The 19,905-nt window shown below is 38.1% G+C and overlaps 2 protein-coding genes across 6 annotated transcripts; one reads left to right on the plus strand and one right to left on the minus strand.

Annotated features, from left to right (window-relative positions):
- The first annotated feature begins 382 nt into the window (after positions 1-382).
- supt20 (SPT20 homolog, SAGA complex component) lies at positions 383-14,718 on the plus strand. Of its 5 annotated transcripts, none has more exons than XM_030154205.1 (24): positions 383-504; positions 1,004-1,099; positions 1,246-1,281; positions 1,414-1,539; positions 1,946-2,072; positions 2,177-2,280; positions 2,419-2,535; positions 2,729-2,782; positions 3,509-3,648; positions 3,916-4,072; positions 4,455-4,511; positions 4,939-5,016; positions 5,935-6,104; positions 6,194-6,226; positions 6,325-6,439; positions 6,560-6,665; positions 7,308-7,463; positions 7,963-8,269; positions 8,383-8,498; positions 9,029-9,084; positions 9,714-9,824; positions 11,141-11,231; positions 11,969-12,057; positions 13,736-14,718. In XM_030154205.1, the coding sequence occupies exons 2-24, from the start codon at positions 1,097-1,099 to the stop codon at positions 13,880-13,882; spliced, it is 2,496 nt and encodes an 831-aa protein (XP_030010065.1). In that variant the 5' UTR covers positions 383-504; positions 1,004-1,096; the 3' UTR covers positions 13,883-14,718. The 5 variants fall into 5 exon arrangements, with proteins under 5 accessions (XP_030010065.1, XP_030010068.1, XP_030010067.1 ...); XM_030154208.1 differs by having other exon boundaries at positions 9,750-9,824; XM_030154207.1 differs by having other exon boundaries at positions 8,386-8,498.
- Positions 14,642-18,780, minus strand: exosc8 (exosome component 8). Its single transcript, XM_030154210.1, has 11 exons — positions 18,738-18,780; positions 18,325-18,361; positions 18,150-18,213; positions 17,982-18,055; positions 17,050-17,095; positions 16,818-16,923; positions 16,659-16,704; positions 16,479-16,575; positions 16,139-16,259; positions 15,932-16,038; positions 14,642-14,854 (listed from the first exon to the last, which is right to left on the minus strand). Exons 1-11 carry the CDS (start codon positions 18,752-18,754, stop codon positions 14,736-14,738), a joined length of 834 nt encoding a protein of 277 aa, XP_030010070.1. The 5' UTR covers positions 18,755-18,780; the 3' UTR covers positions 14,642-14,735.
- Positions 18,781-19,905: the final 1,125 nt, after the last annotated feature.

Below are 19,905 nucleotides of genomic sequence, written 5' to 3' on the forward strand. Positions count from 1 at the left end.
ATTAATATATGTTTATGTGGTTAATGGCTTAGGATACACACTTATAGTTCTAAGCTAATGTGCAAAAATAATGCAGCCACCAATAATATTCCAAAGTAACAAATAAGTGGGTACATTAGTATGAGCTATATGAGCTGTATATAGACTAGAATGGATCTTTAGGGTTACAGGACATTTTATCAGTAGTTGCAAACTGTTGCTGTACCAGGTCATGTGTCACTAATGCAAAGCCTGCATTTCCTCTGACAAGGGTCAGGGTAAAACCATCATAAAATGAAAAAGAAAAACTGTGTTTTTATCTATTGAATATTTTAACAGAGCCTCAGTAGTAGGCACCTTGGTCGCTCCGCCCACTGCTGGCCCAAACCGGAAGTTTAGCTGTTGTTGTCACACTGGAAGAAAATGGCTGCTGCTCCGACTTTTTTTCAATGAAGACACTGATATTTCAATTTCATTTCGCTTTCTTGCATTGGAGTTAAATTCGACCGCTATGCAATCTAGAAGGCAAGTCCATCCCTCTCGTTGAGAATGACGTCGCTCTGTCGGTCTCTGTCCTAGACGACGTATCATCGTTAGCGTAGCTGGTAACTTACAGCTTGCCAAGGTAACGGGCTAGCATGCTAACGTTAGCCATGTTAGCCTCCACGGTCAGGCATCAACGAGCTTGTTGCTATCCAGCCACTCGCCCAGGCTCCCATTCACCAGAGTTCACCAATGCTAAATCCCCAATATTACCCACTCTGGTGGCTGTGTTACATATTCTAACTTTGAAGCATAAACTAGTTGAGCATATTCAGAAACAACTTGGGTAAAAGTGTTTCGTCCATTTGTCTGCTGAGCTGTTTGTTGGTGGTATCTGGTTAGGTGCCAGCCAGACTATCTAGAAACAATACTGTGCAAATAACTTACCGACCATAAAAAGACTGGCGTTAATGTATTTGTTTTTGTGTTTACTTTGTGTTGTGGACATGCTGCATCCTGTACGGGGTGTGTTACTGTGCAGGGTGTGAATGGTCACTTTAGGAAGGTGACGGTGTGGGGCAGAAAGGACAGCATCGTCTACCGTCACTCGCCTTGAAGCTGGCGGTGGACCACAATGGTAAGTTTCACCTCATCACATCATAAAGCTATAAATAACTAAATGTTAAGTGCTGTTACAGGAAACGATGTTTCATCAGAAATCCTCTTCAGCAGTCTGATTTCTCCAAAACTAGATTTAACGTTTGATATAACTTTTATTTTCAGCAACAAGTTCTGGAATATGCATTGGATCGAGCCGAGGTAGGAGATCTTTTTCTGAATTTAAGATTGTAGAAGGGGGAAAATACTACACGTTTTACAATTAAATGACTCATGCATTGATTATGTTAGTCAAATATTGTTTCCTAATCTAGTGTGTTTTATGTTATCCAGTACATTGTTGAAAGTGCTCGACAACGACCAGCCAAAAGAAGAGTTTCTTCTGGTGGAAGGAAGAGTCTGTACCAGAAGCTCTATGAGCTCTACATAGAGGAATGTGAGAAGGAGCCAGAGTTAAAGGTTTGCACAGTCTAATTGGAATCATTATTATAACTGTGTAATTGTAGGTAGGTTATGAGATTATGTTCATCCTCACAAATTAGTGAAGGTAGTAAGATTTTTAGTAAACTAAAAACAAATAGTAAAGTCTAAACCCCAAACATACTTTTATAGGATATAGTTGGTAAGCACAGAAATATTCAAGTTCATTAAAGCAAAAAAAAAAAAAAAGCAAGAAAGCGATAAGCAAATAGACATATCCTATTTTTTAAATGTCATGCTATTGAGTTTGTTAAGCAATAATAATGTATTTTAAAACACACAACACAGTTTTGCATAGTCTTTAGTAACAATATAAGTAAAGGGTTTGTTGTGACGTCATGATGGTGCCACTTATGTATAATTTTTCTTTGTTTTGTTTCACAAGAATCTGAGGAGAAATGTGAATCTACTGGAGAAGCTGGTGTCTCAGGAGTCAGTATCATGTTTGGTTGTCAACCTGTACCCTGGGAATGAAGGCTACTCGTTAATGCTCAGGGGAAAGAATGGGTCTGGTAAGAGAAGTCAGTTAAAAACTGACATGATTTTCCAGTTGTATTGTTTTGTGTGATGTTCTGCACTGCAAAATCACCTGATTTGCACATGTTTATGATTCTAGATTCTGAAACCATCCGTTTGCCATATGAAGAAGGAGAACTGCTGGAGTACCTGGACGCTGAGGAGTTGCCTCCTATTCTGGTGGATCTGTTGGAGAAATCCCAGGTGTGTATGCATAATTTCAAATGCACAGATCTATGTACAGCATACCTGATCATTGAGTAGTCTTTGAATGTGTCCCCTCTAATGTTAATAAGTAAAACAAATGTCACTCTTTGTGCCTCTGTGTTCATTCTGTCTCAGGTTAACATCTTCCACTGTGGCTGTGTAATAGTAGAAGTGAGAGACTATAGGCAGTCTGGCAATACCAAGATGCCAACTTATCAGAGCAGACACATCCTGCTGAGACCAACCATGCAGGTAAATACTTGTACTGGCATATGGCAAAGGTTCAGTAGAGTTTTACACTTTGTAGTTTCTTTGAAAATCCCCAGCACTGTTAACAAACACTTAGCAAGTGTGAGTTTGACTATAATACCTGAAGGGCTATTAACTCACTGTTAAACTTCCACCACACAAACTGAGTTATTTTATTCTGTTTGTTGTCCTGAAGACCCTGATCTGTGATGTCCATGCCATGACCAGTGACCATCACAAGTGGACACAAGTAAGACCTTAAATATCTGATTGAAAAATTTAATTAGAATACATATTGTAATACTAATGTCTTTTCAGCTCATTTGCTGTTTTTCTACACTCAAAGCAGTTTTAAAACATACACATGACAAATATATATATATATATATATATATATATATATATATATATATATGTTTAACTGTCACTGATGAGATTTACTCTATAGGTTTTGAAATGTGATCTCAACCAATGTCAAACAATGACAAGCATTTTTCTTTCCACTGTTGTATCTAACCAATTTGGTAAATCCCATAGAAAGTATTGAAATTCAGTCTCCAGCACTACACTTTTCTGTCCATTTATGTTATGCACATTTTCCAAATTTCTGTAATGTTTCTTAGTATTAATTTTGATTTAAGGAAATAAAATAAAATTACTTTTGTTCAAAAACAGTCATACTCAACACTGTTTCTTATTTTACTAACTTTCAATCAAAGTGCTTGAGGATTAATCATGTTTTGTACAAAATTAGCATTAGTACAGACATTTTAATACACATCACTTAAAATTACATGTTTAAGACATTAAGACCTAAGTTTTGTCTTTTTCCATCCCTGGTGTTCTGACAGAGCCGTTGCCTTAGCTAATAAAAAGCAGAATATGCCTCTGCCGTAATAGGCCTTAGGTGTCTTGAGCCTTTTTAGTGTTGGCACATTTCACAGGTGTTTTTCAAATGTCTGTCTCTCCACTTTAGGATGATAAATTGCAGCTGGAGAGTCAGTTGATTTTGGCCACAGCTGAACCTTTGTGTCTGGACCCTTCCATCTCTGTCACCTGCACAGCCAACCGCCTGCTCTACAACAAGCAGAAAATGAACACTCGCTCAATGAAACGGTACTAAATGCACCAAGGCTGGAGTCAGTGCACTTTTAGTTCAGTTATGCCAACAGGTCTTTTTCTAAAAAAACATGTTCATTTGAGAATGTTTTCTTTGTGAAATGAAAGACAGCAGTACGAAATGGTTGTAAAATATAGATTTTATTAAGTGTAGAAAAAACCTTGAGCACTTTAATTAAGTCTTGAACTCCTCAGTGATTCACTACAATGATACTTATTAAGCCACAGTAACCTTGATCAGAACAGTGTTTGTTGTCATTGTAGGTGTTTTAAGAGGCACTCTCGAGCTGCACTCAACAGGCAGCAGGAGCTGTCCCACCTACCCATGCCACCACAGCTACGACTCTATGACTACCTCCAGAGGAGGAAGGAGCGGAAACCTGCTCCTGTCATAGACCTGAAGATCTCCAAGGTTGGAAACGTAAGTAGGCAACATACCCACCCCATCTGACATACGTATTTACACTGTACAGCCTGTATGCAGAGGCTTTTTACTACTTTGATGAGAAAATATTTACCTGTTTGTCCTTGTACCTGTCTCTCACAACTTTGACTTTTACATGAAACCTATATTAAACACAGTTCAAATATATACTTCTATGAAAATGTATGTTAACATAGGCTAATGGTTTTAATCTGAGGAAGGTTGTTTGATGTTAACATGTTATTATTAGGGAAAAAGTCACATTCTGTCACAGAATGGGGGAGAGCATACCGTTGTGGTGTATATGCTAACTTATTTTGATCATAGCTTTCTTTGTTTTTCTCTGCGACTGACTTCCTGGCTTCTTGGCTGTCACCAGTGTGTTGATATGTGGAAACAGAACAACTGCCAGCTAACTGTACCGAAGGAAATTGATGTAAGTTTGCTAAGATTCCCTGAATACATCTTATGGCACAAAAATGCTCTGCAGTGAATAATAATGTTTTGCAATAATGTTTCCATTAAATATAGAATGACCTCATTATAAACTGTTAAAACTACATCTCCTTCTCGTCCTTCATGGAAAACTCTAGTATAAATCAATGTAATTGGGTCTTGTTGTAAAAGATTAAACATTAACAGCTAGACTTACTTTTCCCAAAAGGCATTCATTTTGCACAAAGGTTACAGAGAAGCAACAGAAAAAATACTTGATGGTGGATGAAAAGGGGCTTTAATAATCTTTTACAACAGTGTCCTTTAAATATTTGCCCCCAAACCACTTAAAACATACCTAAACTAAAGTCTGGCAGGTATAATGCAGGACATAACTAACCAGATGGATTTGTTTGTGTGTCTCCTAGGTGGAGAAGTATGCTGTGGTTGAGAAATCCCTGCAGTTGGAAGACTCTCAGCCCACTACTGTGATCTGGCCTGCTGAGGTAGGTGTGACAGCTGCGTTAACGCTCTCCGAGCATTGATCAATCAGGGCTGTTTGCTGTCAGAAATAAGCAGAAAACAGATATATGAAATAGATAATGTTCCACATGAGACTAAGATGAGACTCTGCCCCTGCTTTAATGTAAACACAGAAAATACTAAATATGTGAACGGAAAAGGTTACCGTGGTTGCACAGCCTTTTGTGCCAGTAATCCTGTGTTGATCAGTGACATTGTTGAATTTTGCTAAATTTCATACGTGCGTGTTCTTCTGGAAAATAGACTGCAGATATACCTTATCTAGGACATTTAAGATACTTCACTCCTCATTCAGTCAAGCAAAAGATGGTCTGTGTTGGCACTAAAACAGGTTGCACTGTATTAACTGCTGGTGACATATGGATTAAATTCCCCTTAATCTGCATACAGATGCGGCCATTTACGCTTTAATATTATGCTATTGTTTAGTCTGCTTTAAGGTTTTCTTTTTACAATTACTAATGTCACAATATTATCCAAATTACCTAACTGTATAATAATGCAGTTTTGTTAATGTTAATGAATAAAAAACAAATCCATGAAATATTTTAAATATTAGGGTTGTTCTAAACATCAGAACTGAAAACTTTAGAAAACATCATGTCACTGGCATTTAAAGTTCATCACCTACTGACTGACCCAAATACAAAGATGACATGCATTATAATACCAGGTGTGAACAAACACACTAAAGGCATCAAAAATATGTGTCCCTCTTTACATAAAGTTTGTGTTGGAATCTGTGTTGAGCTAATGTACAGTTATAGATATAAAGCTCTGTCACCATCCTGTTCAGTGGTACAGTTGAGTCTGATCCTGTATTTAATAAAAACATGCCTTTCAGTTCTGTTCAATAGTTTTTGTTTATTCCCTTCATGTAGGAAGTTGTAGATGACTACACATTTGAATGTGAGGTCGGGGGCCAAGCCCAGAGAACCAAAGTGTCCATCTTCCAATCGATGGGAGACCCTTTGGTGTACGGCAAAATCTACTGTGCTAAAGAACCAAAAGCAGAAGAGGACAGTGCAGACCTAAAGCTCATACATCCCCCGTAAGGCCACAGCTTTTGACAAGTTCACATTTATACATCTGTATTGAAAACATCATTCTGAGTTCACTTTGTATTTCTCTCATGACCAGATTCCTCATAGGATCAAAGATAGACGCAGACCGGTACGTCACCTTACATTGTTTTTTCAAGAGCCAGCTTTGTAATAGATTTGCTAATGGAGAGAATGTTAAAAAACATACATGTGTTTCTGGATTTTCAGGTTTCTTACTCAGTACAAAGGTGTGTACGAGAGGGATGTCAAGTGTCAGGTTAAAATGTCCCATAACTCAGGCAACGTGGGACAGGGGCCTCCCTCCCCCAGCAGAGATAATGAGGTGAGTAGTCCTCTGATTGGACGGTGTACTGAAAATAACTGCCAGTGAGGAGACATCACATTTCTGTTGTATTTCTGTATTAGTGTTAGTAATGCAAATTGGTTCCTGTGTCATCTGCAGGGTGATAGTTTTTCTGCTCTGGTCCAGACGTCTATGTTGGGAAAAGGGGTGAAGCACCGGCCCCCTCCCATCAAACTGCCTTCAGGATCAGGCAGCAGTTCCTCAGGTACAGTCACTACTTCTGGAAAAGCTGAAGCAAAAGCAGTTATTATATAAGTCCTACTTGATTGTATTAAGCATTGTTTGCAGTGTAAAGAGCAGCTGAAAATGGAAAAGGGGATAAATGCCTTTTTTGTGATTTATAAATTAGACAAAATCTGTCCCTTTGGTATTTCCTTAATTTAAGCATGTATTTGCAAGTTGAAATGACAAAAATTATTTCAGGGACATTTGAGAAAAGAAGAAACTCTTTGCAAAAAAAAAAAAGCCAATACAAAGCACACAAAAATATTGGAAGCACAAAGAATATCTGGATTACATCAGACATTATAGGCATATAGTTAATCATAGAGGCACAAAAGTGTTCTTGTTAAGTTATCCTGACATCACATGTCAAGTGTTGTCCTTGCACAGCATCCTTTTTCATACTGAAATTTATAATGACCATAATAACTGTCTCTTGTGTGCAAAACAAAATGGACAAGCATATAGTTGGGAAAAAATAAGTTCTTTTAGGTTGGTGTTACTAATTTAAATTAGTGTTCCACATCAGGAGCTCAGTACGAGTTACCTTCTAACAAAGATAAGAGCAGCTTTATTGAATATTAAAAGAACACATTAAATATCTCACATACTTTTTGTTCCTCAGGTAATCCATATAGTTCCCAAACTACCAGTGGTCTACTTAAGTGTCCTACGCCCCCTCCAGCCAAAAGCCAGTCTCTGAACAGGAAACACTCCATGGAGCTGGGCCAGGTGGGCCTGCTGTCACCTGCTTCCCTCTCCCCTATGGGCTCCACACAGCGTGAGTACTGCACTGTCTGACTGATTTCAACACACACTGTCACCGTTTTATGAATGTGTTTTGGAATGTTTTACATCAGCCTGCCTCAAGGCTCCTACATTTTCCAGATCTGGAATATGTTTTTGACAAACTATGAATAATGACCTTGACAAGGATCCAGATCTTAAATATATGACGGAGCACAAAAAGAGCATGAAACTGCTGGAACGTGTCTAAATTTTGACACACGGAACATTGCATCACCATCTGTAGTATTAGTAACTTAACCAGAACCAGCTGTCAAGGATAGTGTCAGAAAAAGAATTTATATCTTGACATGAATATTATATTTTGAGGGTTTTTCGTCATTAGTTGATCCTAGTTGGAATATTCATCCATTTTAAGCACCAAATTATTAGTTTAATTGAGCGCTCTGAAATAATTAATTTGTATTTTGAAATTTACAGTATTACTTCTCTTACTTCTGTTTTCTATTTTTACTCCCTTTCTTTCTCTCCAGGATCGGGAACCCCTAAGCCATCCACCCCCACACCCACTAACACACCATGCTCGACACCGCACCCTGCTGACTCCCTTAGCGCTCCTCTCTCAGTGACCCCGACCCCTTCAGACCCTTCCATGGTGCAGAACCAGTCACAGCCAGCTCTGCTTGCGCCATTTGCCCAGCAGCAGTTGGCTCTAAGCCAACCCATTATGACCATTCCCTTGCCCACCATGGGTACGTCCATCACCACGGGAACCACCTCATCGCAGGTCATGGCCAACCCTACAGGCCTCAATTTCATCAATGTGGTCAGCTCTGTCTGGTAAGAATCTTTATCTTCTCTGTCATCCAAGTGTTTCCTTTGTATTTAAGGACCTTTTATAGAAGTGTTACTCTGTCACTGGCTGAATTTTGTTTTTAATATTGGATGTGTAGCAGCCCACAGACCCTAATGAGTGGCTCCAACCCCATGCTGGGCCCAGGCCTTAACCTGAGTGGAATCCTGCCAACTGGAGGGCTGATGCCTGCCATGCAGTCTGCAGCACAGTCTGGTAAGAGATCTGAACACACCTTTTGTTATCTGTTTACACAATTTGTTAATAGTGGCCGCATGTAATACACAGGCTGTAGAGACTAGCTTTGAAATAAATGCCTGTGGTCTTTTGCATGCTGCCTACAAATGTCTTTTAAGTTTCAAAGTGAATCCTGATAACCTCCAGTATGCTGACCTAGATCTAGATCTTGAACCCCTGTTTTGGAGGGAAAACAATTTCACCTAGGTTATGGATCAAAGAATGGGATGTCATTAGTTTTTTGATGCAAACGTCTTAAGTTTTTACCAGCGCTAAATTTCTAACTTAAGAATAACTTAATTATACATGCACAACTTTATTATATATTATATAAATTAATTTGGTATCGGCCTATGTGGTGTGCTAGCTAGCTTACACAAGGCTGACGTTACAGTTGTGAGGCAGGTAGCTGACATCTAGTTTTTTATGTAGTACATAAATCATCCATTTTCAGCTGACAATGGAGATGTGTTATGTAATTTCTCTAACTTTTTTTTTTTATTTGTTAGGGAGTCCTTTTGGCTTGAACAGCAGTACTGGGTTGCGACCACTAAATCTCCTGCAGGTATGACTCTGCACCTCTTTAACACTGGAATTGATTGTTTGGCATAGCGACACTATCCTGAACCTGCTCCCATATTACCACACCCTCAATAGTTATAAGCTATCAACTCAGCTTAATTTTTCCCTGCATGAGTACCATTTAGTGAACTCCTTTTATCAGATTGGTTCTTGTGCCATGAGGGCCTGCATTTTATAACTGCGGTGCCCTAATGGAGAAGAACCACTAGCAGCCCCTCCATTTCATCAAATGCAAAGTGTCTCTTTGCTGAGGTGAGCATACAGAGTAGTAACTGAATGATTTAAGGGGATAATTTGAAAGCAGGCACTCCTTGTTTTTACCACAGCCTTTACATTATATTGTAGTTATTTTCTGATAATAAGCTAGTGACCCTGTGTTGTTTGATTTTTTTTTTTTTTTTTTTTTTTTTTTTAAACTCTCCCTTCTCCCCTCTGCTCTCCCTTTTGGCCTATATGTTCATCATTCCTTTCCCTCTGCCTCTCCTCTCTCCATCTCCAACCCCTCCCCTTATTCTCCTTGTCGCCCTGCCTGTTACTTCCACACTTTTTGTTTGTTGGCATACGTGTGTGTGTGTGTGTGCGCGTGCGCCTGTTTGTGTTTTACACCTCCAGATCCCCACTGGTTCTCTCATCTTTAACTCTCTGCAGCAGCAGCAGCTGTCTCAGTTCTCCCCACAGCAGAGTCAGTCGGCCACCTCCAGTCCTCAACAGCAGGGGGAAACGGTGAGTTGACGTCTACACTCTCACTACAGTCAAAAGAACCTGGTTTAGTTTGATGAGTCCCTAATGCAGAAAAGGAAGCACCTTGTTTCTGAAGAGGAATCATATGCATTTTACAGTGAAGATGTTTGTCCAAATATATCCTGAGCACCATTCACTAAAGCCAGCTTTATCGTAGCTTGCCCAGATAATTATAAATAGGAAGCTTTTGAACACATTTATAAAATCTTAAACCAGAGTATATGTAATTGCACAGATTCCATAGCCAATTGAAAACAAAGCATAGCAACTTCACAAGGCCAGAACCACTAAAAAAACAGTGGTCTACAAGTAAAGTGTCTCCAGAATAAAAGTAGTGAAATATGAAATTTTGGGATTTAATGAGAGAATGGGTTTTACTTAAAAGGAATGTTTGTCTCAGAGTTACTAGATCTACTTCAAAACACTGTCTGCACATTACAGTACATTCATTTTTCAGATTCTTTCTAGTGGAAACTTTATAAATCTGTTGTATCAGTGTACATAAATAAGTATATATGTGTGCAATAACACTTTATCGCATATACTGAAAACATCAGCTAACCAGCACATTTGTCATTGGTTTTCAATTCATCTTCACATTCACATTTAATCTCTGAGGCTGATTTCTAAAAAAAAAAAAAAAAAAAACAGGAAACTTTAGACCAGTAAAATCTTGTGGTAATGTTTTTTCACTGTATCATACATGGCTTCTAAATTGGTGATGATTAAAAAAGTCAGAACTAGGAAAAGTTTGAGTTATTGTCTGTACATCTTTAAAACATATGTACACCTTTTGCACATGTTCAAAGTGACTCTATTACCAAGAAACGTAACCAACGGTTTTATATTTACCCATACACTGATTCCAGTTGATAGACTACTTTAACAGGATAAAACAGAAAACCATTATTTTATTGTTCGTCACAGACTTTTGTGCACTACAGACTCAGAAGGCCTGTTTGTGGATGGCCTAAATATTTTAAAGATGATTATTAAGTTGCATTTCTACACAAAATAAATGGAATTTTTTGTGTTAATTTGCTCTCTGTTTAAGAACGAACCCTACGGAATTGTATAGTATCCTGTTTTTTTTTTTGCATCAAATCATACTGAAGTGTGCTGGATCACAGAGGGTACTGTAGCAGGTGCTTTCATATTACAGCTCTGCAGAAGGTGTTGCTCAGGTGTTAGCATATCATACCACACTATTTGAGGGTTTTCTGATAGTTGTGTCCTCTACATTTGTCATGTGACAGTTAAGGTTGTCAGTGTGTGTAAGGTCATCTTTGTGTTTTCAGGGTGACCAGGGGGCAGATCAAAGTTTAGGAAACCAGCAAACAGCGGTCATCAACCTGGGAGTCGGAGGCTTCATGTCTCCACAGGCAGCAGGTGTGATCTCCTTTCCCAACATACACACACACATACACACAAATACACACTTATGCCACACAGACCTGTCAACAACATTTCTCTTCATCAAATCCTGTAACCTTTTTTACAAACAAACACCATACCACTAACTAGTACTAATTAATACAATTGTACTAATGTATTCATTACTGTTATTAGTGTATACACGGGACTTCACAATCTGTAACCAAGCATAAATCATTTTATTGAAATTAGCTATTGTTACGCTCACTGGAGCATTTAACCACTGACAGGAGAGACTCAATTTCCCCTCTTTCTCTGCTGCATTTTCTATTTTTTTCTTCTTTTTCCTTGTTATTTTTTGGCCCCACCCTTGTTTATCTCCCCCCTGCACCGGCTCCCTGTCCTGCTCTTCAACCTGCCTCGTTCACTCATGACTCTCCTGTTCACGTCTCCTGCTGTTTGCCTATACTCCACTTAAAACTGTCCATACACACCTTTACCTCTGGTGTTGGCCTTATTACTGTTTCCAATTTTCATCCCCATTTATTTCATCCTGTGTCATCTTCAATACTTTCATGTGTTTATGCATCACTGAAACCACAACCTCCCCCTTAACCCCATTCCTCTCTGCCTTCACCCTCTTTTCTGCCTCCCTCTTTGCCTGTATATGCACATTTTCTCCTTCATACTTTACTCCATGCCTTCTTCTGCCTCTCTCCCTGGGGCTCCCTCTCTCCCTCCTCCCCCCTTAGTGCTGTCCCAGTTGGGCTGTGGGCTGGACGGGTCTGGGCCCCCGCTGCCTTCTCCAAGGCTTCAGCAGCAGCACCAGCCACAGATCCAAGTAATACAGCAACTTTAACATCTATATACACATATACATGTCTGTAGGAGACAGTCACTTAGATTAGATTTCATCTGCCAACGCTCCATGCCTTTATTCAGCAGGCAGGTGAATGTTGTGCTACACTACCAACTGTTAGGGGCTTTATACAGTTTACTTAATACTCTGTAGCTTCTTCATATTTGTGTATATGGACCTGTAGTGTTTTCATCAGACCTGGGAAAATTTAACATTGATTTTGGTTTATTGAAGAATTCAAGTGATTAGTTATTTTGCTGTATAGTTTTAAATACTAAATCTTAACTCTTGTATACAAAGTCAAAGATGTATTTTATATATATATATATATATATATATATATATATATATATATATATATATATATGTGTATATATATATATATATATATATATATGTATATATAATCTTTAAAGCCCCTGAAAACTAAGTAAAAGGGAGGTTTTTTTTTACAGTGTTTCACTTTCTAACAGATAATGATGTGTGACTGATTAAGTCAATGTTAAACACAAGTTAGTCTTGTTAAAATGTTTGGGTGCATAGAATGGGTGTCACTTTAAATAATTAAAACTAGAAGATTGGGCATGTATGTAAGACCCCCATTTTTTTTCCAAGTAAAAAGGTAATTCTAAAAGTTTTCAGGGCCTTTCAAAGACTTCAGATTAAGAAGTTCACATTCTATTGTTTTCTATTTTACACCCTAGAAATGTTCAGACTTTACATTTAGACTTTAAGTTTTTGATGCTTTGTGATGTGTAGCCACATTTCAAACAGTCAACCCAGGTCTGATTTTCATCCAAATCTTTTTCCACCCACATGCCTTGTGAACACTTTTCTTTGTTGTAGATGAAAAGCCTTCTCACTTTACCCACACCATCCACTCCATCTTGTGTTGTATGTTGTTAATATGTTCTCTGACCAAGACCGCCGCAGCAAAACTGCAGGACACCAGAGCTTGTGGCACTTCTTTGGCAGTAACTAACAGCGTGTCAGACTGGGACATGTTATTGTCTTATACACCATGTAGAGACAGCATTTGTTATTATTATTGTCATTATTGTTTAAATCCTTTTCAGATTTTGCATCATAGTAAATCAGAGATGATAGGCTGTCACACTGTGAGCATGAACTGTAAGGTGTTAAATGTTTTTTGTTTTCATGCCCAGTTGAAGTTGCTGACTTACTCCAAGCAGAAAGCACGGTTGCTAAGCTGCATGTCTGTTATTGCCAGGGCCACATCAAAATATTCTTGTCTCCAGAACGCCACTGGTGCTGCTTGACTGTATCCTGCCTCACTCCCCAACACAACCCAACCCGCCCCGAATCTGTATCTCTGCTCTCCCTCTCCCTCCACTCTGCAACCCATTAACCACTCTTCTGTGTTTCTCTGTACACTCCTGTTGTATGTTGTTCCAGGCTGTAGTTCAGCTTCACTAACCAATGCTATGTAAACACTGTAACTCTACAATGTATTTTGCTTAAGAAAAATTGTTTATTCCAGTTTCAGCCAGGGAGTGCTAACACAGTTGTCAGTGAGTGCAGATCCGTAAACACACTTCTGCTACCTAAACATTAGATCCTTTGACCTACAGTAATGTCCTGAAATCCCTTCCGTTATTTATTATTGCCTCTCACCTTTCTCCCTCACTTGCAATCGCAGTTGCAATTCTTGCAGCACCAAATGCAGCAGCAGCAAATGGCTATGGGAGCAGCAGCTCCTCAGGGGGGAGCACCACGGCAACATACCGCCAGCCAACCAAGAAGTAAGAGGAAGAGGAGCACGCCGCAGCCCCTCCCCAAGTCATGACAAACTCCAGTCCCCCTTACCCAGATACACTAAGGACATGAATGATCCATACTGTGCTCTTTGTCTGCCTCACTGTGGAGATTGCAGACAAAAAAAAAAGACTTTTTTGTCCCTTTTGTTTGTCTTTTTCTAGCTGACAAATTTGTATGTAATGGTTATCAGAGGTTTTGGAGAACCAAAATGGGGTTTTTAGAACGGGGAGCGCTACATTTAAAGAACCTTAGTCATATTTTTTGAGATGAAAAAGAAAAAAGATGGTTCTAGTAGGTAGCAGACTTCCACAAAATAATGTTTCCCCTTCAGGAAGACTTCTCTAAGGAGGCCCCATGGACTGAGAGGATCATTAATGCACATTCTCAGAGGATTCTCCCTGAGCCTGCCTGATCCTCCTGCCTCTGCTTGGTCGACCCCCCAGTAGAAACTGCCCTTTAAGCATGGATCCCAGCTGAGCGTTCTGACACCAAATCCTCCACAGAACCATTACATGTGAAAATGCAAATTGGACATTGGAGTAGTGCCTGGGGGCCGCCCTCTACCTCTCAGTCTGTTGGTCCTTATTCTGTTAGCAATCCTGGCACAGGGCTCAACTGAGGACTAAAGATCCACATGCAAGATGGTGTACCTGCTTTTGTACAGCACATTTTGAAAAAAGGCATTTCCTTTTAATTAGATCAGGAGCCATGAAGTAATTCTTATGAGACGTCAACTGAGTGTGCGTGTGAGACATTTCTGGACACTGAGAAATAATTTTTTAAGCAGTCTTTGTCAGCAGTTTTATTGTTATTAAAAAAAAAGAATATATATTGACAGTGGAAAATACAGCTTTTAGATACAAAGCGTTGTCTGTGAGTCTTTATTGTGCCGTCTTCACACTCTCTATGACTTTGTCAATGAGCTTTTGGATCTCCTTTTGTCGTGTCGTTGCACGGGTGATGCACTCCTGCAGCTTCTCTCCCGACAGTGATGTCCCACCTGAAGCAAAAGGCAGAGTCCTGTTTGTTGTGTTTTTCACCACTACTATTAGTACTAAAACTACTTCATTAATACAGTGCTACAAGTGTGATTATGACTCTAACATGACCACTCCCCACTAGGGGTGGGAATTGATAGGATTTTATCAATATCAATGCTATTGTCGATTCTGCTTACCAGTCCAATTCCTTATCAATTCTCTCATCGATTCCTGAGTGGCGTTTTTTTTTTTTTTGAGTGGGAAAAAAGGTAGTTCGACAGGTCATAGTGGAGCTTCTTTGACCAGCAACATTAGCACTCGTACGCAGGTGGTCGAACACATGACATTCCTGGAATTTAATCCCATGCCAGGTCGACAAACACTTGAGCATGTTTCTGGTGTTTGTACCCTTACATGAAATTACAGCATTACACTGATTAAACATAGCATTACTTTTGTCTCTTCTGGTGAAATGTACCCAAGCTTTGGATAAGAAAAAACAGAAAATATCACTCTGGGAAATGAGAGAATTGTTAAGAAGAATTGATAATGCTGGAGGTGTACAATTCTGATGGATTGATCAGTTGGAACCAGTTATAAGTTGGAGCCAGTTTTCCATTTCCACCCCTACTCCCTACATTAGATTTCTGTTTGTGATTAGACATTTTAACTCTGACAGTTAACCTATAATGAACTAAATCCTGCTAAATGTACAATACCGACACTGATTCTAAATGGTGTAGCTGAGATAATAACAGAAGATGCGTGCAAAATCACAGGCAGCCGCCCAAAGATAAACCTAGTCAAAACTAAAATTAAGTAAACACAATACTTGAGGGTGCAATTAAATTAACTAATATGGTTGGACACACCGTCTTAAATTCTATGAAATCTTTGATCTGTGTTTTATAAAACTGCTCTTAAATTAGATATTTCTTTTTAGCTTTATAGACATTAGATAAAAGGATAACTCATTGAGAATGTGCCTCAAAACAGCAACCACCTGAAGTGCCAAACGCACTTATATTCAGGTAATAAATCATCTGATTCTTGTGGATTACTGACCACAGTGAGAGACATTACAGACTGTTTCTGACCTGGTTTGTGTACAGAGCAGAGTCGACCTTCCTCATCTGTTACCACCGTGAGCTGAGCCGTCAACAAGATCTCTTCCTCTGCTGTGGGATCTATGATCAATATGGAACTGAACAGAGTAGGACATGGTTGAAAAAAAAATGCACATACACAACCAGAAGAAAGTTTGTTCCTTTTTCTGTTTATGCACATAAAAGAAATGAACTTACTCGTCAAAGATGCCAAAAGAGGCACCAACTGGATGTCTGTAAATTTTGAGCCTGTGTTTCTTTTCTGATGTGACCTCAGGTAAACATGTCTCTGTGTTGATTTTGACCTCTGGTAGTTGTGCTGTGAAAAGCAGGGGAAATGCTTGTTATGGTACTAAGAATAAGTAACTTAGAGAAGACAAAGGAGCAACGTTTGGTTCTTAACTTTGAACACAGTGTGGTTTATCTGCTAGAACACAAATCCTAAAGTCCAAACCCAGCACTGATTTAACATCAATTACTTTTGCAGAACAGGTTAAAGTGAGAAAAATGTTTCAATTTAAGTTAAAGATAGACATACTGTTCTTTAGAGCTGCCAGCAAAGCAATGATACACGCATCCAGGACATTCCCGTCATAGTCGAGACACATGAGGTCACAGTACAGCACCCAGCAGAGCTACAGTGAGAATCAGCAGAATCAGAACCAAAGACCCAACAACTACAATATCAAAGCACCAGTGCATACATTTTGTAACTTACCTTTCCCCTTTCAATGCACAAATCCTCTGTTTGTATCATTTCAGAACTGCAACACAAACATTCAAAACGAACCCTTTGGTCAGTCTAAGAAGCAGAATAAACTGGAGTTCAACTCAACTGAGTGTGTTTGTGACATTATAAGATGTTTGTGTACTGCACCTTTCAATGACATCGACGATGAACTGACTGGCAGCCTGGGCCTGTTCTCCTGGAGGACCTGCCTGAAACCGAGAGGAGCACAAAGGAGGCAGGTCCACGTTTGGCACTAACAGGTTAAGAAAAAAACAACCCAGTTAATTTTTCGTTTTGTCTGTTGACATGTGGATATAGTAAAAGAAAAGTAAAGTTAAAAATAGTGCTTTCAACAACATGAAAAGCTCATTTCACTCACCCATGTAACCTTTACCAGGTGATTCCACTGTAGGGTTTGCCAACTCCTGCATATAAACAATCAAAACCCAAGAAGACATTTTATCAACATTTATTTACCTCTTTTGTTTTGAACAATGTAAAGCAGGGGTGTCAAACTCATTTTGGTTCAGGGGCCATATTTGGCCCAATTTGATCTCAAGCGGGCCAGACCAGTAAAATAATGACTGAATAACCTATAAATAACGACAAATTCAAGTTTTTCTTTTTGTTTTAGTACAACAACAAAAAAACAATTAAATTATGAAAATATTTGCATTTTTAAAAAAATATGTGAAAAACCTGAAAAAACAGAAATTTCATTTGAAAAATTGGTGCAATTTTAACAATATTATGCCTCAACTTATTATTTATACATGTACATTTACACAAAATGTTACATTTGGTAACAGGCAGAATATTGTTAAAGTTTTGGAGTTTGAAACTAAAATTTTAACAATTTCTACAACATTCCATCTCTTATTAACACAACTACAGATCACAGTGGATCCATAAATGCACAAAACGTTTAGTAACAGGCAGAATATTGTTAAAATTGCACATTTCGGCTTGTTCATCTTTGTTTTTATTTGTGTATTTATCTGCATTTTATTGTGAAAGAATAGTTTTGTAAATGTAAATATTTTCACAGTGTAATATTATTTTTTTCACTTACATTTTTTCCACCTAATTTTTTACAAAGAAAATTTGTCGTCATTATTTATGGGTTATTGTGTTGTTATCTTTACTTGAGATCTCATTGGTCTGTATGTGGAACCTGAACCAAAATGATTATGACAACTTTAACTGTTCAGGTTAATTATTGCACTTTCATCCTGCGGGCCAGATTTGGCCCCCGGGCCGCATGTTTGACACCTGTGATGTAAAGATTTTTGTGTGTTTATTATCATTTACCGCTTTGATCCCACATATGACAGTAGTATTTCCAATTTTCACCAGAGCAGATCCATCTGAGGTGGATATAGATCCTGAACAGAGAATTAAAAAAAAAAATCACTTGGTAAAAGCAAATGTAGTAATACTTATTAATAGAAAATTAACACTAACGAGTGTGGGTCTCACCTATGTTCAGGGTTGTGGTTCTGAATTCAGACAGCTCTCGTCCATCCGATCGGCAGTTTTCTTTCTGCAAGAGGAAAGTTCAAACCAGTGATATATTGTATTCTATGTTACAGCTGCACTTAATGTGTTTACTGTTGTGTCATTTCAGTTAGCATGCTTTATTTTGACCACTAACCAAAAAGCTCCTGTGGTACTCCAGAGGCTCAGCAGTCCTAGAAGTCAACAGGTTGAAAAAGTGTGTAAATATAAATCTGATTAATATATTTTGGAGTAAAGCCCAGTTGATAATTCACAAAGTGACAAGACAGAACAGAGAGGAAATATCGCAGTTAGGCTTCTGTCGTAAAATCCTAGAAAAGCTGACAAAATAAGTTTCCCTCTGAACAGATCAGACCAATAAAAATACACACATTTTCCAGATCTGACAGAACTGCGTTATTAATATTACCATGTAGCTATTTGCTTCATTTTTAAGCGTTTGTTCGTATCATATGTATAACCTTGTGTATTAATTTCATGTTTACAATTGAATCCCACAATAACAAAAGTATAAAACTCTCATTTTTGCTTAAATCTAATATTTCTTACTTAAAACCGGCCGCCATGATGTTTTGGTAAACCACGTGGCTACGGTTTCCTGACTACGGAAGCCGATAGGAGCCCAAACTCATGTCGACAAGCGCAAATTCAATACAGGTACTTTGAAGGAGTTTTCGGTACTGTTTTAATATGTTAAGTTCTTGGTGGCTATTTGAGTCAGTATTAAATGTTGCTTAAATATTGAGTGCAGTCAAAAACACCCCTAAAGTGTGTAAATATCCCCAAACTCAATCACTGTTTATTTTCCAGATTCGGATATTACACAGATTTTTACTGTTGATGCTTTTGTGTGTTCATTTATGATGTTTACTTATTTATGATTAGACTTCTTTAAAGATATTTTCTCTCCTTTGCTCAGATTTACAACACACTCACATTTTGGTAAACATGATAGCTAGCCTTAACCCACAAAATAATAGAATAATATAAACATTATAATTTAAATTGCAATAGGAGAAAAATTTTAACGAAAAACTACACAACATGTGCCTTCTATGATAATTATTTAACCCTTTCATGCATGAATTATGAGAACCTTAGTCAATATTTTTTTCTTGAGTATTTTTATTCCTCCTTAGGCATGAAAAAAGCAATGTAATTGAAATTTTTTTTATTAATCTATTTTTCGTGGAGTTACAGAAATGGCCATTCAGCTGGACACCATGCATTTAATTTTTGAAGCAAAGAAACGTGCATTTAAAACTCATCATCAGAAAGTGATATTCTGTGTGAAAACTATGAAATAAAAACATTTTATAATGAGTGCTAATCATATGTTTTCTGACATTTTTTTCATATTCTAATACTAGTTATTACTCATTTCATGTAGATAATATCCTCCTGAGACCCAGAAAATTGACAATTTTGGCTTTTTTACATTAAAAAATTGTCTTGATTGGAAACTGCATAATGCAACAGTTTTTTCAGATACAGTTTAAAAATTGTTTTTAATTATTGATTGATTTTTTTTAATGGAATGTCCTTTACAATGGACTGTATTTTTTTAAGTGAAACTGTCAAACTTTTGTCCCCTACAGAGGACAAAATGCATTGCTGGGTCTCAGGAGGATATGCAAAAAAAAAAAAAAAAAAAAACTTTTTGTTTCAGAAAACTGTTACAGTCTAATAACAATTAGCAATTGATTTACACTAAAAC

The sequence above is a fragment of the Sphaeramia orbicularis genome, chromosome 14 (assembly GCF_902148855.1).
Source record: "Sphaeramia orbicularis chromosome 14, fSphaOr1.1, whole genome shotgun sequence".
NCBI lineage: Eukaryota > Metazoa > Chordata > Actinopteri > Kurtiformes > Apogonidae > Sphaeramia > Sphaeramia orbicularis.